The sequence below is a fragment of the Emydura macquarii genome, unplaced genomic scaffold, assembly GCF_026122565.2.
Source record: "Emydura macquarii macquarii isolate MOO-44397 ecotype Brisbane River unplaced genomic scaffold, CSIRO-AGI_Emac_v2 contig_2193, whole genome shotgun sequence".
Classification (NCBI taxonomy): domain Eukaryota; kingdom Metazoa; phylum Chordata; order Testudines; family Chelidae; genus Emydura; species Emydura macquarii.
The window spans coordinates 45,175-73,059 of NW_027132330.1; the positions used below are offsets into that span (position 1 = coordinate 45,175).

Consider the following 27,885-nt stretch of genomic DNA (forward strand, 5'->3'; position numbering starts at 1 on the left):
GGAACTCGGGTAACCCGCCCGGGGTAAAGGGCGCTCCCGGCCTGCCCCGCGCGGGACTCCATCTCCCGGCCTGCCCCGCGCTCGGGGACTCGCTCCCGGCCTGCCCCGCGCTCGGGGACTCCATCTCCCGGCCTGCCCCGCGCTCGGGGTAAAGGGCGCTCCCGGCCTGCCCCGCGCGGCTCTGGCTCTGGGCGCAGGAGCCGCGCGGACGATGGCTGCGGCCCTGGCGCTGGGGCTGCGGGCGGCCTGTCGGGGCGGGGCCCTGCCCTTGCTGGGCCCGGCGGGGGGCCTGGGGCTGGGGCTGGCGCGGGCCCGGGGGCTGGCGGCCGCCCCCTGCCCGGACCGCGGGGCGCCCCCTCCTGGCGGCCGGGCGCGGTGGGCGCTGGCCGGGGCCGGGGCTGGGGTCGGGGCCGGGGCGCTGCTGCTGCTGCTCTGGTCCCGGGACAGGGACAGGGACCCGCCCGCTCCGCGCCTGCCCGCGCTGCTGCCTCGGGTGCGCGCCGCGGTGCCGGCTCCCCCCGCGCCAGCCCCCGGCTCCCCCCGCGCCGCCTTCAACTTCATCGCCGACGTGGTGCAGAAAACCGCCCCCGCGCTGGTCTACATCGAGATCCTGGGCAGGTACCGGCCCGGCCCGGCCCATCTCCCATCCCCCCCGGAACCGGCCCAGCCCCGGCTCCTCCCGCTGCCCCCGCGCTGGTCTACATCGAGATCCTGGGCAGGTACCGGCCCGGCCCGGCCCATCTCCCATCCCCCCCCGGAACCGGCTCCTCCCGCTGCCCCCGCGCTGGTCTACATCGAGATCCTGGGCAGGTACCGGCCCGGCCCATCCCCCCGGAACCGGCCCATGTCCTATCCCCGCCCCCGGAACCGGCCCATCTCCCTGGTACTGACCCATCCCCCCCAAGAGACCGCTGCCCGTGTGTGTGTCTGTGTGTCTCTATCTGTCTGTGTGTGTGTGTGTCTGAGTGTACACACACACACACACGGACCCTGAGTAGGGCCCCCACTTCCCCTGCGCAGCCCCTTGCACAGAGCCCTTGTTTTCTGCCACTGGGGAGAATCTCAGGTGCTCACTTCGTAAAGATCCTGGGTGGATCCGGAACCGTCTGAACGCGCCTCTTCCGGGGAGAGACCCGCCCCGGTGCTGGGATCCTGCCTAGCCCTGCCTCTCCAGGCAGCCCGGAGTGATGGGGCGGGGCTGTCTCCTGGAGAGTTGCCCGTGTCGGACAGGAGGCATGTCCCAGCAAGCAGAGAGGAAGGGGGCATGTGTTGAACAAAGGGGGTCGTGGGTTACTGAGGGGGCGCTAACTCTGGCCTCTCCCCGCAGTTACCTCTGGCTCTCTCTTGCAGGCATCCCTTCTCAGGCAAGGAAGTGCCCATCTCCAATGGCTCTGGCTTTGTGGTGTCCTCGGATGGCCTGATCGTGACCAATGCCCACGTGGTGGCGAATCGGCGACGGGTGCGGGTGAAGCTGGCTAGCGGGGAGCTCTACGATGCTGTGGTCTGTGCAGTCGACCAGGTGGCAGATATTGCCACCATCAAAATCAACCCCAAGGTGTGTGGGACCCAGGAGCGTTTCCGGGTGGGAGCAGTTTTTCCTTCTCTGGCCTCCTCTGTCAAGGGGGTCGGGTCGTCTCAGCCTGCTGCTACAGCTGCACCCTGGCCTTGAGCTGTCGGCCTCCAGGGCACTTCCTGGGGCTGTGCTGACCTGCCTCTCTCTCCCCTTCCTCCCCCAGCAAGCTCTGCCCACGCTGCCCCTGGGCCGTTCCTCAGAGGTGCGTCAGGGTGAGTTTGTTGTGGCCATGGGCAGCCCTTTTGCTCTACAGAACACCATCACCTCGGGCATAGTCAGCTCTGCTCAGCGGGGCAGCCAGGAGCTGGGCTTAGCTGGTTCGAACGTGGAGTACATCCAGACTGACGCCGCCATTGATGTAAGGGGGACTTGGGGCAGGGCCGGGGCAGGAGGGCATGGGGCGTGCCTGGCTGAATCCAGCATGAGGTCCAGCCAGAAGAATTTTGCTATTATTTGGGGTGGGGGGTGGGACCCAGGGAAAAGGGACCTGTTTGTGGTGAGGTTTAGCGGGCATATGGTGAAAAGACCCCGCCTCACCTCATCCTGCTTTCGGGCTATCTGGGGTATTTTCCCCAGGGGTGTTGGTTGTGTTCGCTGCCTGTGTTACCGACCCACCCTAGGCCCTCTGGGTTTGTCTCTGTTTCTGCTGGGAATGTCGCTCCTGTGGCTTAACTCTCCTCCTCTCTCTCCTGCTGCAGTTCGGGAACTCGGGGGGCCCCCTCGTCAACCTGGTAAGTTCTGCCATGTGTGTGTTGACTGTTTCTAAGAGGTGTGTCTGGGAGGGAGTGTGCTGCCGTTGGGCTGTGTGCTCCAGCCCTGACTTGTTTGCAGTGTGGAAGGGATGTTGCCAACCGGGAGTGCAGAGGTGGGGCAGCTGGGACCCTTTGCACTCCACTGGGAGCACAGGATCTGACCCTTGGTTGGGCTGGCGAGGAGCCATTTGACCCGAACTGCTCATCTCATGGCCCTGCCCAAGTCCAGACTCTGACTTGGCCAGAGCCAGACTCCAAATCTGGGGGTAACTAGACTGGTGTCTGGTACTCATAAGGCACAGAGGATGGGCTGCGGGGTCCGCACAGCCAATGGGATCCCTTCACCCCAGTGAGAGCACCACCACCTGACCCCTCTCCCAGTCAAGTGTGTGTTAGGAGCGAACTGGTGGAAGCCTGGGTGGGATGGGCTTGAGCCCTGCTTGACCAACCACGATCCTCCTCTTCTTGCAAGAGGCAGAGTGGGTGGGGCAGGAGGGATGGCATGTGACAGGCTGATGCCCTGCCTGCTGTGCATGGTGACTGTCTCCCGACAGGATGGCGAGGTGATCGGGGTGAACACAATGAAGGTGACTGCGGGCATCTCCTTTGCCATCCCCTCAGACCGGCTGCGGGAATTCTTGCAGAAGGGGGAAGAGCGCAAGAGTGAGTGAGCTGGTAGGGGGGAGATACAGGCAGAGGGAGTGGAGCAGAGCTGTGGAAGTGGGGAGACTCAGAGCCTTTGCAGAGGAGCTAGAAGTGCCGGGGGGCTGTCAGTCATCTGTTCCTGGGCCTCAGCCGCCTCCCGGCACGTCAGAATCCAAGGGAAAAGCCTGTCCCCTGGAGGAACCCTTCCAGGCCAGCATCTCCTGGTGCTGTTCTCAGCCTCCCCCACTGCAGACTGGTTCTCCTCTTCTCAGCTGCACTTGCTGCCTCCTTACTCAGCTGTGGTGGCTGGGGAGCCAGAAGGACTGGAGCCAGGCAGAGGTGCCTTAGAACAGCTGGGCTCTGGAGAAGGGCCCTGAGGCCCTGCTGTCTTCTGAGGGAAGCCAGTGAAGTTCTGCTTTTCAGGGCCATGGCTCCAGGTCTGGCCTGGGACTAGGGAACTCTCCCATCCTGGTGTGAGGGGACTGAGCAGTCAGAGGCCATGAGTGCCTGCCTGTCCCCTGCTCTCTTTGGGGCCTTCCTGAGGGCAGCACATGGGCAGTCGGAAAGAGACCCTCAGCCCATGCTGTCTGGGTGCATCTCCCCTGAGACTCAGCTAGCAAAGAAGGAGCATGTTACACAGCATCTGCTAGGCCTGATCACTTTCAGACCAGCAAGCTGGATACCGGCACCAAGAGTTCCAAAAGGGGTAGTGGAACCAATACTGAAATGTTGCATTTCGTTCTGGTGCCTACATTTTAACAGCATGTCAAAAACTTCGGGTTGGTGCAGAGTAGAGCCACAAATGGTTTGAGGGCTGGAAAAAATGCCTTGCAGGGAGAGACTTAAATGAACTGAGATCTTTGTGAAACCAAAAAAAAAAAAAAAAAGCGAGAGAGGTGACTTGATTAGTGTCTAGGCGTGTGCACAGGGAAAAAATACCAGGGACCAAAGGGCTCTTTAATCTAGTGAAGAAAGGCAGAACAGGAACCAGTGTCTGAACGTTGAAACCAGACAAACTCAAATTAGAAATTAGGTGCAGATTTCTCATGGTGATGGTGATTAGCTATTGGAACAAACTCCCAAGGGAAGGTGGATTCTCAGTGTCTTGATAGGCTTGGTGGCTGGAATTAAAGACTTTCTGGAAGATGCCTTTATCAGACACACAGTATAATTAGGCAGGCCTAAAAAGAATTTGTAGAGCCACTAGCAAATACTGGATCAGACTAATGGTCCATCTAGCCCAGTATCCTGTTTTCTGACAGTGGCCAATGAACAGAATAATTATCAAGTGATTCATCCCATCATCCATTCCCAGCTTCTGGCAAACAGAGGATAGGGACATTTCAGAGCATGGTTTTGCATCAGAGGCAGGAAGCCAGCCAAACAATCAGTGGGGCCAGTTGACAATCGAGGTGCTAAAGGAGCACTCGAGGAAGACAAGACTATTGCAGAAGATCTAAATGAATTCTTTGCATTGGTCTTTACGGCTAAGGATGTGAGGGAGATTCCCACACCTGAGCCATTCTTTTTAGGTGACAAATCTGAGGAAACATCCCAGACTGTCAGTAAAGGAGGTTTTGGAACAAATTGATCAGTTGAACAATAATAAGTCACCAGGACTAAATGGGATTCACCCAACAATTCAGAAGAAACTGGAATATGAAATTACAAAACTACTAACTGTGGTATGTAACCTATTGCTTAAATCAGCTTCTGTTCCAGATGACTGGAGGATCGCCAATGTGACGCTAGTATTTGTAAAAGACTCCAGAGGCGATCCTGGCAGTTACAGGTCAGTAGGCTTACAGTAGGTTACAGGTCAGGTCAGTACAAGGCAAACTGGTTCCAACTACAGTAAAGAACAGAATTATCAGACATCTAGATGATCACCATTTGTTGGGGAAGAGTCAACAGGCTTTTGTAAAGGGAAATCATGCCTCACCAGTCCACTAGAATTCTTTGAGGGGGTTCAACAAGCGTGTGGATGGGGGAGATTGAGTGGATATAGTGTACTTAGACTTTCAGAAAGCCTTTGACAAGGTCCCCCATCAAAGGCTCTTAAGCAAAGTCAGCTGTCATGGGATAAGAGAGACAGTCCTCTTATGGATCCGTAACTGGTTAAAAGGTAGGAATAAGTGGTCGGTTTTCAGAATGGAGAGAGAGAAATAGTGGTGTCCCCCAGGGATCTATATTGGGACCAGTGCTATTCAGCATTCATCAGTGATCTGCAAAAGGGGTAAACGGTGAGGTGGCAAAGCTTGCAAATGATACAAAGTTACCCTCGATTGTTGAGTCCAGAGCAAACTGAGTTACCAAGTTAAACTCACAAAACTGGATGACTGGGCAATAAAGTGGCAGATGAAATTCACTGTTGATAAGTGCAAAGTAATGCACAGTGGAAAACATAATCCCAACTACACGTACAAAACGATGGGGTCTAAATTAGCTGTTACCACTCAAGAAAGATCTTGGAGTCATTGTGGATAGTTAAAAGCCCTGCTTATAGAGGCAGCACTCTGGCCGGCGTCCGAGCCGTCCTGCTCCACCTCGGCATCGAGCAGGAACCATGCATGGTGGCGTGCACTCACCTATAGTGGAATGGACACGAGCAATCCCTCGAAGAAGAAGAAATGATTAGGGGTATGGTACAGCTTCCGTATGAGGAGAGAGTAAAAAGACTGGGATTCTTCAACTTGGAAAAGAGATGACTGGAGGGAGAGAGGGGACATGAGGGAGGTCTATAAAATCATGAATGATGTGGAGGAAGTGACTAAGGAAGTGTTATTTACCCCTTCGTGTAACGCAAGAACCAGGAGTAACCCAGTGACATTAATAGGCAGCAGGTTTAAAACAAATATAAGGAAATATTTCTTCACACAATGCACAGTCAACCTGTGGAACTCGTTGCCCGGGGATGTTGTAAAGACCAAAAGTGTAATTGGGGTTAAAAAAGAGCTAGATGGCCAAGATGGTCAGGGACGCAACCCCATGCCAGAAGCTGGGACTGGATCACTTGCAACTGCCCTGTTCTTTTCATTTCCTTTGAAGCATCTGGCACCAGCCACTGGCAGGAGACAGGACTGAGCTAGATGGACCATTGGTGGGCTCAGTATGTCCGTTCTTCCATGCAAGCGATTGGGCTCAACCCAGGGGCTGTTGGGTAAAATGTAATGGTTGTGATATGGCCATTGACCTGGTGGTCCCTTCTCGCCTTACACTCTGAATGTGGGCCTCTCTCTGCCTCAGGCTTGGCAAGTGCTCGGGATGTACCTAGAGGTCTTGCTCAGAATCAGGGCTCTCTACGCGAAGGCAGCCCCTGCTGCATATTTCCCAGGCTCTGTGCGTGATGGGTCTGGGTGGCAGAACAGCTGCAGTTAGCTGTTGGCAGTGACCTGGGGTGTCACTTCTCTGCCATCCCCCAGATGCTGTTCTGCCATGTGATACTTGCCCTGTAGAGGGGTGGATGCATGGGATGGAAGTGGCAGGCTGCAACTTGGGGGAGAGGGTGGCTTTCTCCTGGGCCAAGCCCCCTTGTTGTAGGCAGGCCGAGTGACCCAACTGGACTGGGTCCCATGCTGTGAAGTAGCTGAGGGAGGGTGCTCACGTAGGTCCCTTCCTGGCCCTGGGATGTCTCATTCCCTTTCCTCTTGCAGGCTCCTGGTTCAGCAGCAAGGAGCTGAAGCGCCGCTACATTGGGGTGATGATGCTAACACTGACCCCCAGGTATGTGTCCTGAGTCTGGCTTCCAGGGCTTCTCCTGGAGGCCATATTCTCTCATGAAAACAACCTGGAGAGGATATCCTGTGTCCCCCTCGTGGCCCCCGCTGTCTCCAGGGACCCACCAGAGAATCACACTGTAGCTGGGAAAGCCCCCCAGGCCAATCGGTCCCTAGTATATTTACCTGTGCTCACTGGCAGATGAGGTCCCAGGGAGATCAGCTTCCCTTGCAGCAATCACTCCCAGTTACACCCCTCCTGTCACCCCCCAGCCATCTCTTTGCTGAGTTGGACTGAGAGAACTCTTCTCATCTCTGCCCGACACCCGGCTTCCTCTGCGTGTACTGGCTCACTTCCGCTGCTCCATCCCAGGTGGCTGGATTTTTGCCTAGCAGTCAAGAAGAATCTAAGCAGTGTGGTTCCGAATACGCTGGGAGCCAATGCAAATGCACCCACTTGGGGTGATGGGAAATTGCCCAGCAGATGGCCAGTGCGCTGCGTTCCCCACACTGCTCTGACACGCTCAGGGATGCAGGCAGCGAGTGCTCTGAAGGGTTACACTGGAGCACCCGTGTGCGCCCTCTGGGCTTCAGGGAGTGTCGGGCAGGTCTCAGCTGCGCATGGGACTTGGCTTCTGTGTAAGGCGGAGCTTTGTGGGTCTGGCTGCCAGGCCATTTTGGCCTTGGGGTGCATCTTGACTTGCCTCTCGAAGCTCAGTCTGTTGGGGGTTGATAGTGTGGTGGGTCAACGAAAGAAGGCCACAGGTATGTGGAACCAGCCGTCTTCCCCTGCGCTCCCAGGGCCAGGCAGATGCTGGTGCCTGTGTTGTGAGCTCCTGCTCTGCTCTTGAGTCCTGTTTCCAGTTCAGCCTGGGGATCCTGCTGCCTGGTGTCCAGAGTTGCATGTGTCCTTGGTCTTATACATCCCAGTCTTGGGGTGCTTGGAGGGGAGAGGCCCCTCGGGTCTCCTGGAATCATGGTTAATGTGCTTGGATGTTGGTGGCTGATTTCTTAAATTGCATCTCTTGATGCCCAGAAGATGGGGCCAGTGTGCTGCGTATGGCTGGGCCCGGGGAGGGGAGAATGGGCCCGACTACAGAGTTAGAATAGTGCATGCCGATCTGTAAGGAGTGTGGCAGGCCTGGAACCGGACTGGTGGCTCAGGAGGGGAACCCAGACTTTCCTGTTACAGGGTGGCTGCTGCTGCTGGGCTGGGTGCAGGCTGGCTCTGTTCCCGTCTGTCCATCTCCCATGTTCTCTTCCAGCTGGCTTGTCTTTGGGGGACTGGGCAGCTGCTGGGGGGTCAGGAGCGCACAGAGCTGGGGAGGGGTTCTGCTTCCTTGACCCCTCTGTGTGTTTGGGGCGAGGGAGGCCTGGCTGCTGCGGGTGTCTCAGGCTGGAGGCAGGGCAAAGTCCCACATGCTGGCTTCATGCTGAGGCTGCTCCAGTGCACTCACTTCCCGGGCCAGAGCCCCTCACGCTGCCTGTCTGAGTGCTGGGACGTGCTGTGCTCAGGCCAGGGCTCTCTGGCTTCCTGCCTCTGGCCGGCGGCTCAGTGACGCGCTCTCTCTGTCTGCAGTATCCTGGCTGAACTGAAGCTGCGAGACCCCAGCTTCCCTGATGTCTTGTCTGGGGTCCTGATCCACAAGGTGATCATCGGCTCCCCAGCTCATCAGTAAGTGCTGCGGAGGGAGCGCGCCCTGTGGACTCAGCGCTGTGGTAGCTGTGCCCATCTCCTGCTGGCTGCTATAGGCAGGGCAAGGCCCCATGTCCCCACCCATGTGGGGCAGGGCTCTGGGGGAAGAGGGCCCTGCGTGCATGACTGCCTGCCCTCAGCACTTTATCTGCTCTTGGCAGGGCGGGCCTGAAGGCAGGCGACATTGTGCAGGAGATCAATGGGCAGACGGTGCGGCGCTCCGAGGACATCTACGAGGCAGTACGGACACAGAACAACCTGGCCATGCTGGTGCGGCGCAGCCACGACGTGCTGCTGGTGAACGTCACCCCCGAGGTCACAGAGTAGAGTGGCCCAGCTGGCACAGGGCACCGTGGACGTGGCTTCAGGCGAACAAGCAAAGCCAGGGGCTCTGGGGGATGGTAGGAGGCCTTGAGCTGCCAGACTTGGAGCCCATTGCAAGAACCTGAAATGCCCCAGCCAGAGGGGCTGGACCTGGGTCAGGGCCAGACTCTGGCTCCCAGTGGGAGGTGGCTGCTGCCTGCTTCCCTCATCTCCATTAAATGCTCTCGTCAGCGTAGTCTGCGCCCAGGCCCCCTTAGGACGGGCAGGACTCCCAGCTGCTGCAGGGAGCGGGCTCTCCCCTTGCGGTCAGTGCTGGCCCCATGGCCGCAGCTTTGCCCAGGGCATCCTGGAGATGCAGCCCCCCAGGAGCTGGTCCGCCTGCTCTATCCATGCACTAAGGTGGGTGGGGGGGAGCCGGTGCCCCCTCCGCCCGGGTTAGTCGGGTTTGTGGTCTGACCCCCACTCACTGGCATGGCATCTCCCTTCCGGGCTGCATGTGCTCTGGGCATCACAGGGTGAGTGTCACGCACAGGTTGTTGTGGGGGGAGGGCCTCCTGCCGGGGAGCCCACCCTGCAGTGCTGGCTGCTGCTGCTGCAGGCGTGAGGCTTGGCGTTGTGCTCTGGGCTTGGCAGGCAGCATCCTGCTCAAATCACTTCCAGTCGCTGCACAGGCTCCAGCCTCTGTCCTCCTCTGCCCGGCAGCTGCTCTCTGGCGCCGGGCCCAGGTGGCAGTACGGTGGCTGGATGGAGCCCAGCCCTCTGCTGGGAGGGGTGCTTTGCAAGCTGCAGTCCTTGCCCCCCTCTTCCCCTGGGCCCAGAAATGTCAACCCCCGCGCTCCCCTCGGCGTCTCAGCCAGGGAGACCTGCCCCCACCCCACTCCCTTTGCAGGGAGGTTGAAGCAGAGTGCGGGGGCAGTGAGGGCTGGCAGCCTGGAGGTGCTGCACTTGGCAGGGGGGCTGAGACTCCCTACCCTGCTCCAGTCCATCCATCCCCAAGCACCGGCCCACGGGGGCAGGAACCAGCTCACCTTTCGCAGCCCTGCTCCCACTGCTGCGTGGGCTGGTCCCTTCCCTGAGCTGTGCGGCAGGGAGGCTGCAGCCCAGGGTTGTGGGAACTGCCAGCTGCAGCTGGGCTGGCTGCAGGCTGGGCCCCCGGAGGGGCTGCCCTCAGCACAGCAGTGTGGGGCTGAGGGGCCCAGTGCTGGGGAGGGAAGAGGCTGGGGAGCCCTTGCCCGGGGCTGTTGTTTTAACGGATGAAAGGAGCTCAGTGGCTGCTGGGGCTGGGTGGGGAGGAGAGGACGAGGCAGCTCTGACCTACGGCTCCCTTCTGGGCCAGAGGAAAAACAGCCCAGCACAGAGGCCTCCTTTCACTGCCTTCCGTGGCCCTCCCATGGAATGTTTCCCTCACCACACCCTAGCCAAGCAGGAGGGGAAATAGCTTCCGTCCCGGCCGGGGCAGCCGCATGGCTCTTCCAGGGCTGGGAGACGGGAGTCAGCGCCTGCCCTGCCAGCTCCCCTCGGGCCCTGCTCCCCCAGCAGTTGCTTACCTCGCCCTCACCTCCTGGGTGGATGATCCCAGCTAATCAGGGGTGGCCCCTGGGCCCCTGCCCTCCTAGCCTGGCCCACTTACCTCCTCCAATTCCTGCCCCTCTTCCCACTCAGCAGCGCTGCCGGCCCTGCAGCTTCTGGCCTGGGTGCCATTGGGGAAGCCCAGTCGTTGCTTTGCCTGCGGGCTGGGCCCAGCCCTCGGGACCCTGCCCTGGAGCTGAGCCCTGGGGGGAGCAGCGCTGCAGAGGGCAGCACTTGGTGCTGCTCACTGCAGGCTCCGGGCCAGCGATGCCAAACTGGTCCCAGGGCCGTGCCACACTCCCATCATCTTTGGGGGGGGCACAGGGCTGGGATGCCACGTGAGTCTCCCTGGCCGACGTCAGGCTCCCTGCCTTGATCAAGCCCTGCTGGGCGCCTAGTCCATGCACGTCACATATCCTGCCTAGGAGAGCTGGGCCCCTGGGGGTTGACGGTCCTGCTCTGACTCTTCCTCAGCCAGGCCTCTTGGCCCGTCTGCCCTGGGGCTCCCTGCTTAGCCTGCTGGCTGCAGCTGCTCCAGCAAGGGCAGGCTGGGCCATTGCCTCACTGGAGAGATGCTCTATGGGCCCAGTAACAGCTGTGATCTGTGCCTGGCCAGCGCCAGCCCCAGCCCACTGGGAGAGCAGGGCTGGCTCCATGCTCCAGCTGCTCTTCCTGGCACAAGGGCTCAGCAGAGGCCGGGCTGCCTGGCGGCGTCTGCATGAGCCAGGGGCTTGGGCGGGGGACAAGTTGGGTGTTGTCACCAACCCTCTGCCCCTTCCCCCTAGCGCCAGGCTCTGCTGATAGTGCTCCCTCAGCCAGTGCTGCTCCCTGCAATCTGCCCCCTCCTGTCCCACCAGCAACTTCGCACCCTGGGGACACCCAGCTCTGCTCCCCCACCTGATCGCCTCCCACCCTGCCCCCCGCTCACAGGACAAGCGAGCTGCTGCCTTTCCACATGCAGATGTTCCCTTTGTGGTGCCTACCTCCTGCTGGGAGCTGAGTGCAGGCAGTGGCTGGGCTGCTTTGCTTTGTCTACGGGCCAGGCGCTCCCCTGCACTCAGGCTCCATGTGGCCCCACGCGAAGCTCAGGAGAAAAGCAACACGGCAGCGCTTGGGGAAACAAAACATCCATTTTATAGAGAAAATAAAATTACAACTAAGAAACCAGGACGTCCCAGCCTCGGGCAGGGGAAGCAGGGCCCAGTGCCGCTCGTGCCAGGCAGCCAGGCAGCATGTGGCTTAGACAGTCAAGTACATGGCCACATGCTGCTGTACAAAGGAAGGCGGGACAGGGCCCAGAGCGGCAGCACAGAGCTAGCCAGCCACGCGGTGACGAGGGCTGTGAGCAGCGGGCCTGGGGCATTCGCTAGCTCCCTGGTGAGATTCCTGTGTCTGCTGGGCAGCAGAGGGGGAACCAGAGGTGCTGGTTGGGAGCAGAGGTCCGTGGAGAATGGGGTGGTGGCAGACAGGCAGGATGAGTGCCGTGCAGGAGATGGGGAAGGCAGATTGCCAGCCACACCCACTCCAGCACTCCCAGGGAGTCAGGGGACTGGTGGATTTGCCCCAGGTTCTAACCCTGCCATCCTCCGTCTCCCCCCCACAGCTATAAGCTCCACAAGGAGGTGGGGAAGCCCCCCCCCCTTACTGCCAGTGGTGGGGATCCCTAGTGCTCCCACAGCTGAGCTGGTTGCCATGGGGCACAGTGCCTACCTCTCATCAGGCCCTGTGAGGCAAGACAAGAGTCTGGTGGCAATGTCAGCCCAGGAAAGAGGATTCCAGGGTCAGGCTGGGCCAGAATGTCTGCACCTGGCACGAGAAGCTGCTGCTACTGGGCCCAGATCCCGCTCACTGCAGAACCTGCGAGCCAGCCAGGCACTGGCTGCTGTCAGGGGGACGAGCGGCTTCCTCCCAGGAGCACCAGGCTATGCTGGAGGCAGTGGAGGAAGATACCATCTCCTGTGGGGTACGGGGAGGGCTGGGGTTGCTATACGATCTGGTTGTTGAGCTGCCCTGGGTACTGTTCAAACCTCTTGTTGGCCTCTTCGCTGAAGGCGTCACCTGAAGCACAAGATAATATGTAGGTTCTGGTGAAATATAGTACACTGCTGCCCTGCCCAGCACCCACAGCCAATACCAGCTTCCCTCTGCACCGTCTCACCCCCCACACTCCCTCCACCCCACACCACCACCCTCTGCCAGCACCGCCACCGTGCTTCACACCATCCTGCCAAGCCTGCTGTGACTTGGCTGGGAGCATGGCCCCCCTTATGGCTTGGCCCCATTACCGATGTGGCAGTTGTGCACCCAGATGCGATGCCCATCATATTTGCAGTTGCACTTCATGGCGTTGTTGGTGAAGTCGCTCTCGGCCACCTCGTAGTTGGGGTTAATCACCACCTGCCAACAGCACCAACCATAGGGGCTGAGTGATGGCCTGGCACCCATGCTGAGCCGAGCCCCAGGACCCTCCCTTCCCCCCTTGCATAGCCTGCCCCTTTCCCTCGTCAGCAGCGCTGGAGGGGTGACATCTACCCTGCTGCAGGCAGGTCCCACCCTCACTCCAATGGGAGGTCTCTCCCCGGTTCAGCATTTACAGCGGCACTGAAGACTAGCAGAGGAGCTGGGCAGGGAGGCAGAAAGCCTCTGCTTTGCAAACGCTGGGGTCTGCCAGCCCAAGGCCCAGTTCTAGTAAACTGGACGTTGTTGGGATTGAGTGCACCCCCGGGGCTGGCCCTGAGATACAGGTACCCCTGGGGCTGCTGCTGCCAGCCAGCACATCACAGTCCCTCTGTCTGCTGTTGGGTACATTTCAGAGCAGCTGCTCCAGGTTGCCCACTGCAGGGGATGCCCAGACAGGCTGCAGAGCCAGGGCCCCACAGAGGCACCAGCATTTGCTCAGGAACTCTCTGTGGCCCCAACTGCAGCTGCCAGTTCTTAATGCCCTTCAGCCTGGGTCCTGGCCAGATTAGGAGCCACATGGGCACTGACACCTGCTGCCGGGACCCTTGGGTGCCTGGGCCCTGGCCCTGCTGGGAGTGAACGCTTCGGACCCATGCGGGAGGCGCCGATCACGTAGGAAGTGTCACATGGACATTCACAGGCTGATGCCCAGCGGGGCTGCACACTTTGCTGCTGGTGCCACCACGCTCTGCACACGCCAGGGGCTCTGGCCTCTCCACCAACTCCCTATGGGACACCCCTCCTGAAACTCCCCCCGTGCCAGGGCTCCATATGACCCCCCCCCCCGTATCCTCCTCCATCCCCCGTGCCAAGGCTCCATGTGGCACCCATTTCCCCCTTAGGCCAGAATGGCAGCCCCCGTTCTCGCACCATGCTGAGGTTTTTTCAACACTGATTTTAAATAAATGATTGTTTAAGAAGCAGGTGATTTAATTCATTGCATGAGGTAAGTTTCACCATCACCACCCCCACCAGGATCACCTCCCCAACCCCCGGCTGGGCCATCGCAGCTCGCCTAGCTATGCACAGAGCCCCTGGCCTGGCACGCACGGTGCTGTGCCCACGTTCCCCGCAGGGCCCTGTTCTCTGCACAGGCTCCTCACTGAGCCCAGCTCCAGGCCTCCTGCCTGCTGTCCAACGCCCTCATGGGATACAGCTGCCCGAGAAATGCCTCCCTTAGTGACTGTTGACTGCCTGTGACAGCTGCATCCCAGGGACAATGACCCTGGCAATCCATGGTAGGGTGGGGGAGACAGAACTGTCTTGGAAGCCAGGCCTGAACTATGGAACTCACTGCCACAGGAGAGGCCAGGGCCCCATCGTGCTCCAAACTAAATGCAACCTCAGCTCTGGGACATCTACCAATACACCACTTCTCGCTCAGAGACTGGCCCCTGCCAGCCCCTCACCCCACACCAGGTGCACACACGTCCCACACTCACACACAGCTGTGCTCCACATGTGCCACGCCCACACTCTAGAAACCAACCTCTGCTGGGCTAGGAAGCGGGAGACAAGATTATTCACGACCTTCAAGAGGCTCTGGCTGCTGGGTGACTGGGGCACCGCTTCCCAGACGCCTGCTCATGCACCGGACGGAGCAGGGCACAGCAGGCTCTGCCCCCACGTACCTGCAAGATGTAGTTGCCTGGCTTGACATCAGTGATGTCGATCCACTGGCAGTCAATGTCGTGCCTGTACAGGTCCCAGCAGCCCACGGTGATGCCCTGCTCTCCGAAGTTGGCACACTCGTATCGCTTGGCCACATCTGGAATGGAGGGTGAGGCATTTACTCTGGCAGTCTCCTCCTCCCCTTTCCATCCCCCCTCCCCACGGGGCAGCCACAGAAGGAGGAGACATCAGTGAGCAGAGAGCCCCGGGGGTGCTGAGTGGGGATCTCTGCTCACTTCCAGCACGACTCGGGAGTGCTGTGCCGCTAGACCCACCTTCCTGGCACTCTGTGTCTTCCAGGCAGAAGCTGGCCTTGTGTCCCTCTGCCACCTTGGTGCCATTGGGAGTCAGGATGTCGTAGTGAGTGAAGATGTCCATGCTGTGGTAGTGCCTGGGAAGAGAGAAACCAAACGCGCTGCACCCAGAGACACACAGTGACAGGGCAAGAGACGTGGGGGATCCAGAGATGTGCTGCAGTTGGGGGGCAACCGAGAGACACACAGTAGGTGAGGTGAGCGTTGTGGGGGAGAACCCCAGACACAGGCCTGGGGGGATGGAGGAGGGAGAAAGGCCCAGAGACATGCATGGAGGGGGCTGTGCTGGGAACATTCAGTAGGGAAGGAGCAGCCCGGAGACATGCATGGAGTGGGGGGCGGGTGTGTGTCTGTCTAACCCACAGATGTACTGGGAGGGAGCCTAGACACACACAGCCAATGGGGCCCACTCACACCCGCAGACTGCAGAGACATCGTGCACCCAGTGACCCCACTCCAGCAGTTGCTGCAATTCCACGTCCACACAAAGCGAGAGCAGAACAAGGACAAGCCCCAGAAGGGGAGGTTACAGGGGACCCTGCTACCCTCATGCTAATGCTCACAGCCCCACTGAGCCCCCATGGAGCCCAGAGATCCCCCTTCTCCATCCCTCCCCCAGGGCTCCCCAAAACTTTCCCTGCAGCAGCCACCCCAGGGTTTCCCCTTCCCATCTCCAAGCCCAGGGCTCCCCTCTCCCGTATGCCTTCCAGGGCCCTTCCCCCACGAGGCTGGTAGCCCCAGGACACTCCCTTTGGAAACGGGCCAGCTCCCAGAGCATGACTGAACCCCATGGAGCAAACAGGAGACTCGCCATGGCTTGGGCAGGATGACCCTAGAACCAGCTGTGCTGGGAGCTGCTAGGCCAAGGGGACGCGGGAAGAAGAAGTCTCTCACTCTAACTGGAGGGTCTTCACGTGCTGGTCCCCATGTGGATTCCAGAGGTGGGTGTGCATGCGCGCCATGCGCCGGAGCCAGAACCGTTCGGAGCAGTGTCTGTTGACCTGCGTGTGTTGGCCGCGTGGTGCATCTGAGGCTTTAAGAGGCTGAGCAGGTCAACACCTCTCCAGGTCCCTTATACCAGCAAGCAATGGAGCCCACAGTAGAGGGGGAGTGAGGCAGGACTGGAATCCAGACAGGGACCACACACCTCGAAGAACCTCGTTACATAAGTAACCTCCCCTTCAAGTCAGGTTCCTGTATGGAGTCCAGATGTGGGACAGTAGCAAGCAGTGCTCAGCGTGGAGCTGGGTGCAAGGGCTCACAAGAAGTCAGTCTGTAGGACGGTGTGGTCGACTGCCACATCTGCCACCACTGCTGGGGCGACGGCGCAGTGAGTGATAAAGGTGTGGACGGAGGACCACATGGCTGCCTTACAGACGTCTTGGCACACAACGTCTGCGAGGAAGGCTGATGTGGTGGCATGCACCCGCATGGAGTGGGCCGTGACTCCTGGTAGCAATGCAGTGGGAGAGCCATTTAGAGAGGTGTTGTGAGGAGAGGGCGTGGCCTCGGCAGCACTCTGCGATGGCGATAGAGTCTAGACGAGGCATGGATGGCATGGATGCGTTGGGGATAAAAGGCCAGCGTCCGGTGGGCAACGAGAGAATGCAGCGATTTTGCTCTGGGAAGGGTGTGCAGTATGAGGCAGAAGATTGGAAGGTGGATGTACTGGCTGAGGTAGAACAGAGACCTTGGGGAGAAATTTGGGGTGCAGGTGCAGAGAGACTTCGTCTTTGTGGAAAGGGCAGGTCAGCTATCATGGCTGCCAGCTCGTCTCACTGAGGTGACGGCCACCAAGAAGATCACCTTCACAGAGAGGTGAGCAAGAGAGCAGGTCACAAGAGGTTTGAAGGGCGGCTTAGTGAGGGCAGACAGGACAAGATTCAGGTCCTAGGAGGGGGTAGGTTTCCACACTGACAGGAAGGCGTTGAGAAGGCCAGGAAGGAATCAGGCGGTAGCCAGGTGAGTGAAGATGGAGGGAGGAAGGCTCTGAACGCTGCCAGGTGAACATGGAGAACAGTAGGGGAGGCATGAGAGCTGAAGGTGGGGAAGATAGTCCAGGAGGATGTGAATGGAGATCGAATCCAGAGGGTAGCAGTGGTAGTGTGCCCAAGCAGTAGAGCAGCGCCATTTTGCTTGATAGCAAGCTCTGGTAGACAGCCTTCTGCTGTCCGTGAGGATATGGCGCACGGGGGTGGAGCACGCCCTGTCTACACATAAGCCCCATCCAAATACCAAGCCTGGAGGTGGAGTGGGCCCAGGCTTGGGTGCCACAGACAGCCATGCGCCTATGTGAGGAGATCCAAGACGGTGGGATGGTGGCTCAGGTGCAGGCAGAGAGGTGGAGGAATATTGGTGAGGCGAGGAGGGGGCTATCAGAAAGACTGCTGCACGATCCTGCTGCATGTGGCGCAGGACGTGTGGGAGCAGGGGAATGGGCAGGAAGGTGCAGCAGAGTTCGGTGGTCCAGGGCAGGAGAAAGGTGTTGCCCTCAGAGCCTGGCCCACGGGCTCCTCTGGAGCAGAAGACGGGAAGCTTGTATTTCAAAGAGGTCCCAGTGTGGTGTGCCCCACTGACAAAAAACCGAGTTAAGTGCGGGTCATGGAGCTCCCACTTGTAAGTCGCGTAGAAGAACCTGCTGGGTGTGTCCGCCAGGGAGTTGCTGGTGCCTGTGATGCACAGCCTGGAGATTGACCCTGTGCCTGAGGCACAAGTTCCAGAGGTCAATGGCCTCCACACCAAGGGAGGGGTCTGGGCGCCGCCCTGCTTGTTGATCTACACCATGGCTGTCATTGTTGGACAGCAGTTGAATGTGCACCGGTGCCTCTCATGGTGTCCAGAGGCCCCACCCAGCAAGGGAGGCATCTCTGGTGAGCACGGTGTGGGGAGTGGGAGGAGCGAACAGGGTGGCAGCCAAGACTTTGGACAGGGTGGTCCACCAGGTGAGGGAAGCCAGGAGGGGAGAGGCTTGCCCAAGTGCTCTGAGTGCAGCTTGTCGATAAACCGGAGCCACAGTTGGTGGCAGCGCGTATGCAGGCAGGCATGGGATGTCACGGAGGTGCAGGCCGTCATGTGGCCAAGGAGGGAAAGGCACCAAAAGATATGCACACGCAGGTTGCGTTGTAGCTGCATGATGAGAGAGGTGAGGGCAGTGAAACAATCCATCAAGAGAAAGGCTCAGCCCCCGAGAGAGTCCAGACACTCCCCGATTAATGTCAGCGTACGGATGGGGACGAGAACTGACTTATCTTCGTTGATACAGACACCCAGACCAGCAAGCAGAGCACAAAGGGTCTGGATAATGGAGAGAAGGTGGGTTCATGATGGCGCAGCAAGGAGTCAGTCGTCCAGGTAAGGAAACACGGAGTGGCCAAGACAGCATATTTGTGCTGCAATGACGGCAAAGACCTTTGTGAACATGCAAGGAGCAGTGGCGAGGACCCGGAACTCATGAGTGTCCCATTGGAGAACAGAGGAACTTCCGATGAGCTGGGTGGATGTCGACATGGAAGTAGGCATCCTTCCTATTGAGAGCCAAGAACCAGGCCCCGGAGGGGAGACGGGGAGATGGGAGAATGAGAGGGAGCGTGACCATCTGGGACTGGAATATGTGTATGAATTTGTTCAGCGACCGGAGGTCCGGAATGGGGCAGCACCCACCCTACTTTTTCGGCATGAGGAAATAAGGGGAATAGAAGGCACGGTAATGGTGAGGACACATTCTATGGCGACCTTTCGGAGGAGGTCATGGTGGGAAGATCCTCAAGGCCACCAAGTGGGCGACAAGGGGGGAACAAGAGGAACTCTATAAAGTATCCCTGGTGGATGATGTCCAGCACCCATCGATTGGTGGTGATCTTGCCCCAATAGTGGGCAAACAGAGCAATACAGCCTTCAAAGATGATCTGGGGTTCTGTGAGAGGAGGTTTGCAGGTCTGGAGGAAAGCATCAAAACAGCAGTTAGGGTAGACAGTGCGGGGGAGCTGAGGCAGCGGAAGCCGTAGTAGTGGAATAACAGGGTCGTTGGGTGTGCGGGTGACAGCGAGATGGCTACTGTGCGTGTTGAAAGTAGGGCTGGTAGGTGGCGCAGAACAGGGGTGGAAAGATGGCCTTTGTTGCCTATGGGTTGGAGCCGAGCTGTAAATACTGAGTGACTGGAGAGTGGCACAGGAATCCTTGATGGAGCGGAGGGATTGGTCTGTTTTGTCATAAAAGGGATTTTGGTTGTCATATAGAAGGTCCTCGCGAGTGGTCTGGACCTCCTTAGGGAAGCCGGAGAATTAGAGCCAGGAATCCCGACAGAGCATGACACTGGTCACTAGAGCACGGGACGCGGTGTCAGCAGGGCCACCCCAATGACAGGCTTGCCCTTGTCCAGCAGTGTCTGGAAATCTTTCTGTTTCTCCGCCGGGAGAAAGGCTTGGAACTCTGCTAGCTTCGAGAAGGAAACAAAGTCATACTTTGCCAAGATGGCCTGGTAACTGGCAATACAGAACTGGAGGCCCGCAGAGAAATAAACTTTGCACCCCAGAAGATGCAATTTCTTCACCACCTGATCCAGGGAGTGGCCTAGAGGTGTTGCTGTCAAGCACGTTCGGCACCGCGTGGATCACAAGCGAACTGGGGAACGGATGAGTAAACAGGAAGTCCGTGCCCCTAGTTGGAATGAAGTAGCTATGCTCAGTGCCTCGGAGTGGGGCAGAGGAAGCCGGGGTGTGCTGGGCCAGCTGGAGGATGATCTCATGGATAGGGTGGGCAGTCCGGGAGGGCCCCGGTGGTTGCAGAATATCCCGGAACTGGTTTTGCATGTCCTGGATTTCCTCCACCAGGAGGTTGAGAGCTGCAGCCACTCGCCGAAGCAGGGTTCAAAGCTGGCTAGGGTTGTCCGGAGGGGAGAGGGAAGGCGGCATGAGCGCATCATCCAGGGACGACAAGGCCTATTGGGACCAGCAGTACAGGAACATCCTGTAGTTTGTCATAAACAGAGGGGTGTGTGGTGCAAGCAGGGAACGGCTGGTAGGGCATCACCCCGTGGTCCCGGTAAGGATCCTAAGCAGGCCAAAAGGGACAAGCATATGGGTCGCCAGGCATTGGCAGCCCCCAGGAGGTAGCGGAGCCATGCGTCAGCAGAAGGTCCATACACGGGCGGGCAGGGCAGCTGTTGCCGAGAGTCTGGGCTGTAGGAATGCGCAGGTGAGAATGAGGAGTCCAGCTCAGAAAACCGCTCAGACTCCAAGGACAGGGCCAACGGAGGCAGGGCCGTTGGTACCATCGGTGTGAAGCGAGGCGGAGTCAGGCACTGCTCAGAGAGGACTAGGAGAGGTTCATCTGTCGGAGATGGAAGCTTCAAGGCGTCTGGGGAAGTGGAACACCGGGGGGAGCCAGCGTATGGTAGCATTAGATCTGCCATAGACATCAGTGGACACAGGCGGCCTGGGGCACATGGAACCGTGTGTGAGAGACCGGAGGGGCCCAGTGGTGTTGCCGGCACCGGCAGCGAAGGCAGGGAACCGATGACGATGGTCCAAGGTGGCGCCTGCAGCTCATGGTGGTGCCTTGACTTATGCTCCGTGCAGGGCTTCTTAGGAGGCAGAGTGGCTGAGCCGACGCCCCACAGCTCGGGGAGGCAATGCTGTGCTCAGGGGCAGGCCTCTGGCCATGCTTCTTATGTGCATGCTGGGGCTTCTGAGATTGCAGCGGTACCGCGGCACCAGCGCACGGGAGGCAGCCGGGGCAGGGTGCTCACCGGGGGTGCCGGTGGCCGCTCTGGCGGATCCGTCAGTCCTGGATCCGATTGCACACATGGGCACACATCAGATGTTTGCGGAGGCAAAGTTCTCTGGCTTCTCAAGTGTGAGGCGGGAACGAGCAGCAACAACTTGGGCTTCACCAAGGCAATGTAGGCAGCGTTGGAGCTCACGGAGGAGGAGAGCAGGCCCAAAGCACAGCTTTGGAAGCTGGCTTGCAAGGACACAGTCCCCGGGGAAGCCTAACTAACTAACAGCTGGGTAGCTATCTACAACTAGAACAACTGGACAAAGGCAGGAACGGACAAGAGTTCTCCTAGCAAGCTGAGAGCAGAGGAACGGGTTCCCCTGGGCGGCGGCTATGACAGGCTTGGGGAGGCTTGCCACCCTGCCCACGCTCCACCTTGGCTCTGGCCCCGGCCCCGCTCCCGCTTGGGGGCCCCCTCCCCCAAGAGGCGCAAGCAGTGGGTAGGGAGGTCCTTGGGGGAGGGTGTGACGAGGCGCAAGCAGCCAGCAGGCGGGTCCCCAGGGGAGGGGCCAACGAGGTGTGAGCGGGCGGGGGGAGGGCCTCGGAGGAGGCATCCTGAGAGCCTCTCACCAAAGCTGCCCAGAGCTTGGCTTGATGATGAGGGGGCTGGCGCTGGGTGCTAAGGGGCTACAGGGGGACCAGAGGCATGTCCCGCACACTGGAGCCGGAGGGCCGAGCAGCTCCAGAAGCAGCAAAGCACCTGCTCCCCACCTGGCAGTCCCGGCACTCCAAGAGATCTGGCAGCTGCAGCTGCAGAGAGTTGGGGTGCGGCTGAGAACCAGCATGGGTAAGCGCTTGCAAGCAGTCCCAGAGATGGGGTGATCCCAAAGCGCCCTGGGTCAGGGACGGACTGTGGAGGCTCCCCTGGGACAGCAGGGAGGGCAAGGGTCAGTGGTTTTGCCCCAGTACAGCTGAGGGGAGGCACAGATTTGGGATGCTTCAGACCCTTGCCTTCCCACGCTCGCCCCACCCCCTCATCTCTCTCCTGCTGCAGAGGGGGAAGGGGTGGAGCAGGGGGCAGGGCCATGGTCCGGAGCCCCGGTGCCCCCCGCGCAGCTTCCGTCCATGAGGCTTCGTTCCAACTCTGGCCATGTGGCAGTAAGAGGGAACTGGAGCGGTGTCGACCCACGCAGACTCAAAGTCTTGGACCCACCACGGGGCCGATGCACAACGCACAAGGGTCAACGGATGCTGCTCCAAACAGTTCCGGCTCCAGTGCATGGCACGCATGTGCACCCACGTCTGTAATCCCGAGAGGGGCCAGCACTCGAAGACAAAGCAGAACTGTTGCACACAAGGCGTTACCCCCCTAGCCCTTCCGCCTCCTTCAGCCAACGCCTGCAACCTTCCCCTCACTCCCGTGGCGGCACTCATAGCCAGAGACCCCTGGAGACAAACAGCAGCTCCGAGCGGCCCAGAACTGCCACTGCCACATTCACAGAACAGCAGGACCTCGCCCTGGGCATCGACTGAGCAACTGGCCAGCAGCCCACATGCAGGACACCAGCACGGCCAGCCATGGTCTCCCCAGAGAGCGGCATCCCACGCCACCCTGGCCTTCACTGGACCCTACCCGCCTCTCCTTGGACCTCTGCCTCCACTTGACCCATCTAGGTGCAGCTGAGCTTCCCCCCAGCCGTGCTCCAGCGCCCCTTGGCCTGGCCGATGCCCGTGACTGCCTGAGCCATGGCGAGCCCCCCATTTACCTATGGCATTCGTGCCAGACCCAGGAGTGGCGGCCAGCCTTGGGGCGGAAGTCGGCACGGCCATTGTTGTGGATCTGGGAGGAGAAGCGCAGCAGGCGACGGTGCCCGTAGGGCCAGTTGGCGTTGCGGGCGGTGCTAGAGAGGCAGTTCTCCTCCGCCGCACAGTACAGCATGTGCAGTGGCCGGTCTTCGATGTAAGCCGTCTCCTGGACCAGCGGGGCGTGCAGCAGCAGGTCCGAGGCCGCTGTGGGGGAGAGAGGCCTGCTCAGTGGTGGGGAATCTGCTCAGGGTGGGGGAGGGAGATGGGGGAGGGGCCTGCTCAGTGGTGGGGAGGGGCCTGCTCAGGGAGGGGGAGGGGGACAGAGGGAGGCCAAAGCCATATGAATGAAGAGGTCTGAGCCAATCAGGGAACGGGGATGGAGAGCAGCCAATCAGAGCACAGGGGAGGGGCTGAGGCGCTCCCCCCACTCACTCTCAGAGCAGATGACCCCGGCGGCGAAGCGGGCGCCCGTCTTCCTGCAGTTGAGGCCGTTGGCGTGGTGCTGGCAGTGGCTCAGGGCCATCTCGTGGCCGGCGCACTTCACTCCACTCAGCACCATCTCCGTCACGTTGCTGGCATCCCAGTACCACGTTTCCTTGGAGACACACCGGGCTGGTCAGAGCCAGAGCCAGAGCCAGAGCCGCGGCCTCCTTCCCCACTGCACAGCAAGCCAGGCACCGAGCCCCGGGCGTGCTGCCTCCCATCCGGCAGCTTGTGTGTGCCGTGCCTCTGTCACCCCCCGAGCGGGCCCTGTGCACCGGCCCTGCCTGCCGTGCGCAGGCCCAAAGGCCATGTGTGTACTTAACCCTGACAGCAGCTCCCAGAGACCATGCCCCGCAAGCATCCCCGCCCTGCCCGCTGCCCGGCAGCCCCTGCGAGCAAGTCCTGAGCCAGTCGCTGTGGTCGAACCACCTGCCCCACACTCCCAGCGGGGCGGTCGCTGGCCCTGAGTCCTGTGCCCCTCCAGCACCTACCGTCACTGCATGCAAGGAGTAGCCCAGGCCGAGCTGGCGACACGCCACCATGGCTTCCTTGGTGGTCCAGCCATCGCTGCAGACTGTCCCCCACTTACTGCCTTGCTTAACCTCCACGCGGCCCTCGTTTGGGGTCCGTCCTCCTACGATGCGGATCTGTGAAGAAGCCCTGTGGGGTGTGATCATGCAGCCCTGCCTCACAGCCAGCAGGCCCCATGCTGCACGCGTGCCAGCCCCGCATACTGCCCTCGCCCGCCAGGTCAAGGGGCTCAGGGTCCCGGAGAGGAGTCACGTCCTGGGCGCTGTGCCCTGCGTTACGTGGTTAGCTGCCCGGCACTAACACCTACTTGTAAGCCGTGGTTAGCGAATCCCAGGCCCAGCTGGCGACAAGCCACCATGGCCTCCAGGGTTCCCCAGCCAGCGCCACAGACCAGGCCCCACACGGGGTGCCCATTGCTATCAGTGCCCACCGCCACCTCGACCCGCCCCTCGAAGCGGCTCCGGCCCCCGCTCAGGCGAATCTGTGGAGAGAAGGTGACGAGGCGCGGTCAGCGGGGGCTGGTGAGTCACCCTGGGGGCTCCAGGTGCAGGCCCCACCCCCCACGCAGCCACAAGCCGACTCTTTCCATCCAGTTGGGGCCTGAACTGGGGCAGCCCGAACCCAAGTATCTCAGAGCCAGCTCCACCCGGCAGAGGTGGCCTGGGGAGCCAATCGCGTGAAGACCAGGGCTGTATGCCCTGCCCTTATTCCCCTCCAGTCCAGCCGGCCCCTCCGATCAGTGGATGTTGATTTGCAGTCGCCTCATCTCCAGGGCCAGCCACAGTCCAGTCCCCTGCCCCTGCCCCCTCCGCCCCCATGCACGCTGCAGCAGGATCTGGGCAGAGCTCACGTCACCTGGCCCCTGCTCCGTCCAGCCGCCGGAGCAGGAGCCCGAGCCCGATGGCTGGCTGCCGGAGATGGGGAGTGAAATCGGCAGAGATCTGCAGCACAGGCAGCTCCTTGTTGGCTGGTGACCGAGGTGGGAGCACGCCAAGGGGGGAGCGGTGCACCCAGCTCACTCAAGCCCCTCGCCCACGAGCGGGCACGCAGGGAACATGCAGTGCGAAGCAGCAACCTCCCTCCTGGGCCTGCGCCAGGCCCCCTCCCTGGGGCCACAGTCAGAAGTGGGGGCCCCAAGGCAGGTTTAGGTTCCACATGGGTGCTGGCGCCTCGTTGGGACAGGACGTGGGTGCTCAGCTTCCTCCCACCCAATCACCACAGGCCTGGGTCATGTGAGCTCCTAGTTCTATCACGTCCATGAGGAGCCATGGTATCAGGATGGGGCGCGGCCCAGAAGATGGCACCTTTCCCTCCTAACAAACCCCTCCTTCTCAGGGCAGCCGGAGCCTGGGAGCGCAGCCTGGGTCTCCTCTCCTCCCCAGACCCGGCTGCCCCGGGACGGCTGCCAGCAGCGAGCACTGTGGGGCGTGGGCGGTAAGCGGTGCCAAGGCAAAGGAGCAGAGAAGCAGCTCCAGCTGGCTAGCAGCATCCTCGCTGGGGTGAGGCTGAGCCCCAGCCGGCTGGGCAGTGAGCCACACAGACCGCGGGCATGTGGGACGCCTTCCATCACCATGGCAGCACCGAGCCCCGCACGGTGACCACCTGGAGAGAGCTGTCGGGGCAGGGGCACCCGCATCCTGCTGAGCCCCATGGAACGGAGCCGCTCCTCACAGGGGAAGAGAGGAAACGGAACAACAGGGACTGCCCCCCCACCCAGTGCTCAGGGAGGCAACCGAGGACACCCTCCACTTTCCCCATGACAGCCCCCAAAGTGCCCATCAGCGAGGGCACGGCCAGTCCTGCCCCACCCCAGGCTGGGAATCAGCCCTTTTCAGCCTCACCAGATGGCACCTGCTGTGATGGGCTCAGCAAGAGCCAGGGCCACACTGGTCTGCATGCTCAAAACCCAGCTGGCAGTGACCCCTCCCCCCCGCGGTGGGCTGTCCCAGCTGGCAGTGACCCCTCCCCCCCGCGGTGGGCTGTCCCAGCTGGCAGTGACCCCTCCCCCCCGCGGTGGGCTGTCCCAGCTGGCAGTGACCCCTCCCCCCCGCGGGGGGCTGTCCCAGCTGGCAGTGACCCCTCCCCCCGCGGTGGGCTGTCCCAGCTGGCAGTGACCCCTCCCCCCGCGGTGGGCTGTCCCAGCTGGCAGTGACCCCTCCCCCCCGCGGTGGGCTGTCCCAGCTGGCAGTGACCCCTTCCCCCCGCGGTGGGCTGTCCCAGCTGGCAGTGACCCCTTCCCCCCAGCGGTGGGCTGTCCCAGCTGGCAGTGACCCCTTCCCCCCAGCGGTGGGCTGTCCCAGCTGGCAGTGACCCCTCCCCCCAGCGGTGGGCTCTCCCAGCTGGCACGGTGCCTTGGGTTTTGGCTGGCTTTGCAGGGTCTCGCCGGCTGCCGTGACAAGCACCCACATGCTGGTTCCCCGGGGCAGTGACAGAGCTGGGCATACGCGGGGCTCCTGTTGGTAACACAGCTCTGCCCCACGGCAGTAACACCTAGCTCTGGCCAGCTCTAGGACCCATTCTGCTGGGGGGAGAGGGGCCGTGGCCGGTTCTCCTGTCTCAGACGTGGCGCATTAATGGTACCAGGCCCCACTGTGCCATGAGGTGCCAGCCTGACGGGGGCAAAGAGCTCACACGAGCAGGGACCTGCTGGCAAAGGCTGGGCCCTGTGAGCCCTGCACAAGAGCGATGGCCCCAGGCCGGGTGTGGACCTGGGGCTGGGTGGAGAGGAGATCCTGGGCTCCCCATGCTTAGCGAGCCTTCAACCCAGCCCCTTCCCACCACTCCCCATTCACGGGGTGCTGACCGTGGTCTCGTAGCCCATGTAGGGGATGTTGCAGCGAACCCCGGCGTCCTCTGCGTGCTTACAGTCCTCCTCCGTGATGTTCTTGTAGGGGCAACTCCACAGCGACTTCTCTGAGCCTGCACACTGCACCTCGTTCATGTGGATGGGACCCATCCCTGCCGGGGAGGGGAGGACCCACGGTCACAGGAGGCAGCAGCCCTGGCCGTCCAGCACCCTGGCCCTGGTTCCCAGTGGGTCCAGCAGCTCAGGAAATTCATCCCCAGACCTGCCCAATTTGTAGAGGCCCTCCCCACCCCCTTCAGCTGTGGGACCCTCGCCCCCCGACCCTCCCTCCTGCTGTACACAACTGGGCATCTCCTCAGGCCTGATTGGTTCCTCCCTGCTGGCATCAGGCATGTCACTGGGAGTCCAGGGGCTGAGCTCTCTCCTGGAGGCTGGATTTCTCCCAGCACTTACAGCTTGCCTGGCTGGTGTCCCCTGGGAGAGGGGGCAGGGGCAGGGTGCGAGGGCACCAGACTCTGAAGAGCTGGAGCAGCCATCCCACTGTGCTCAGCACCAGCAAAGCAGCAGCTGGAGAGGCACAGCCCGATGCTGGGACAGCCAAGCTGTCAGAGCCCCCAACCCCTGGTTCTCTCCCGAGCAGAGGAACAGGGGCTCAAACAGACGCCCAGGGGGCAGATGTGCCCACACTCGTCTCTGACATGCTTCTCAGCATGCTCTGAAGTGCCCCACATATGCATGAAGCTGCCATAGACCTTCTCTCCACGCCACCCCCACCCCAGCTCACCTTGGCCCATGCGTGCTCCTGTCAGAGCCTCCTTGGCACTGCCAAATCCCAGCTCGCGGCACACCACGCTGGCTGTCAGCAGGTTCCAGCGATCATCACAGATGGTGCCCCACTTGTTGTTCTTCAGCACCTCCACTCGGCCTTCCCCGAACTTGGCACCACCCTTCAGCCGGATGCGTTGCTGGGAGAGCATGGGAGACACGTCACGTCACGTCACGTCACGCCACTGCTGCCAGGCCGACCCGAAAGGCACCTTGGGACTCCTGCCGCCACCACGAGGCTGGGAGACACGGCTGCCCCTGCCCAGCGACCCATCTGCTGTGTCTGACATGGGGTGCCCCTTGTTCTGGCTGCTGGCGTCTGCCTGACATACAGATGGGGCAGAACAGCCAGCACGCCCACGCTGAACCCACAGAGAGCGCGTACCTGGCCCTGCTGCCGCTGTTTCTTCTTCTGGGCATTGCCAGTGGTGAAGAGGGGCCCTGGCACGCAGCTCACCACAACTGGCATCCCACCTTTGCAGGCCGCAGTGGTGTTGCCCTTGTAGAATTCGAAGGGGCACATGGAGATGTGCACCTCGTTCCCCATGCAGGCCACCGAGTGCAGCCGGTAGCTGAGCTGCTGCCGCTCCAGGTACAACCTGCCCAGGAGAAAGCAGACAGGGTGAGCACGTGGGGAGGGGCAAGTGCGGGCACCAAGATCCTCAGGGTCCAAAGAGAGTGAGTGCATCCAAGTCTCCATCCAGCCCCGCGGCTCTTGCTCTCCGTGACCCTAACGCCAATCAGCAGGGAAGAGAGAGGGTCGCTCCACAGCCCAGCCCCTAGCATCATATCCCACAGCCCCGGCCAGCAACACCCAAGATCTTTCTTCACCAGGGACCCCGAGAGCAGGCCACAGGCCTTTGGACTCTGGGAGTCTCTGGTGCTGGGCACCTATTTACCTCTGGGTGACCCCAAAGTCCTCCCTGCGTTTGTGTTTAGGGCGAGCTTTGGAGACCAGCCTGGAAAACAGAAAACAACAGTCAAGGAGTTCAGTGCCAA

General features: G+C 60.8%; 2 protein-coding genes across 3 annotated transcripts in view; one reads left to right on the forward strand and one right to left on the reverse strand.

Moving 5' to 3' along the window:
- Nucleotides 1–81: 81 nt before the first annotated feature.
- HTRA2 (HtrA serine peptidase 2) lies at nucleotides 82–10,867 on the forward strand. Its single transcript, XM_067558851.1, has 8 exons — nucleotides 82–618; nucleotides 1,351–1,555; nucleotides 1,737–1,931; nucleotides 2,272–2,304; nucleotides 2,880–2,988; nucleotides 6,624–6,693; nucleotides 8,266–8,361; nucleotides 8,544–10,867. Exons 1-8 carry the CDS (start codon nucleotides 212–214, stop codon nucleotides 8,707–8,709), a joined length of 1,281 nt encoding a protein of 426 aa, XP_067414952.1. The 5' UTR covers nucleotides 82–211; the 3' UTR covers nucleotides 8,710–10,867.
- A 520-nt stretch (nucleotides 10,868–11,387) lies between these two features.
- LOXL3 (lysyl oxidase like 3) overlaps nucleotides 11,388–27,885 on the reverse strand; it is a 44,211-nt gene continuing 27,713 nt past the window's right edge. Inside the window, exons 7-17 of one of the 2 annotated variants that reach the window (XM_067558849.1) lie at nucleotides 27,786–27,845; nucleotides 27,272–27,485; nucleotides 26,846–27,026; nucleotides 26,059–26,213; nucleotides 23,563–23,736; nucleotides 22,674–22,836; nucleotides 22,202–22,445; nucleotides 14,682–14,797; nucleotides 14,367–14,503; nucleotides 12,561–12,672; nucleotides 11,388–12,333 (exon numbers count right to left, since the gene is read on the reverse strand). In XM_067558849.1, the coding sequence (XP_067414950.1) occupies nucleotides 12,260–12,333; nucleotides 12,561–12,672; nucleotides 14,367–14,503; nucleotides 14,682–14,797; nucleotides 22,202–22,445; nucleotides 22,674–22,836; nucleotides 23,563–23,736; nucleotides 26,059–26,213; nucleotides 26,846–27,026; nucleotides 27,272–27,485; nucleotides 27,786–27,845 (1,630 nt within the window). In that variant the 3' untranslated portion in view covers nucleotides 11,388–12,259. Of the gene's footprint in view, nucleotides 12,334–12,560; nucleotides 12,673–14,366; nucleotides 14,504–14,681; nucleotides 14,798–22,201; nucleotides 22,446–22,673; nucleotides 22,837–23,215; nucleotides 23,538–23,562; nucleotides 23,737–26,058; nucleotides 26,214–26,845; nucleotides 27,027–27,271; nucleotides 27,486–27,785; nucleotides 27,846–27,885 lie in introns of those variants that run through there. The other variant, XM_067558847.1, reaches the window with a different exon arrangement.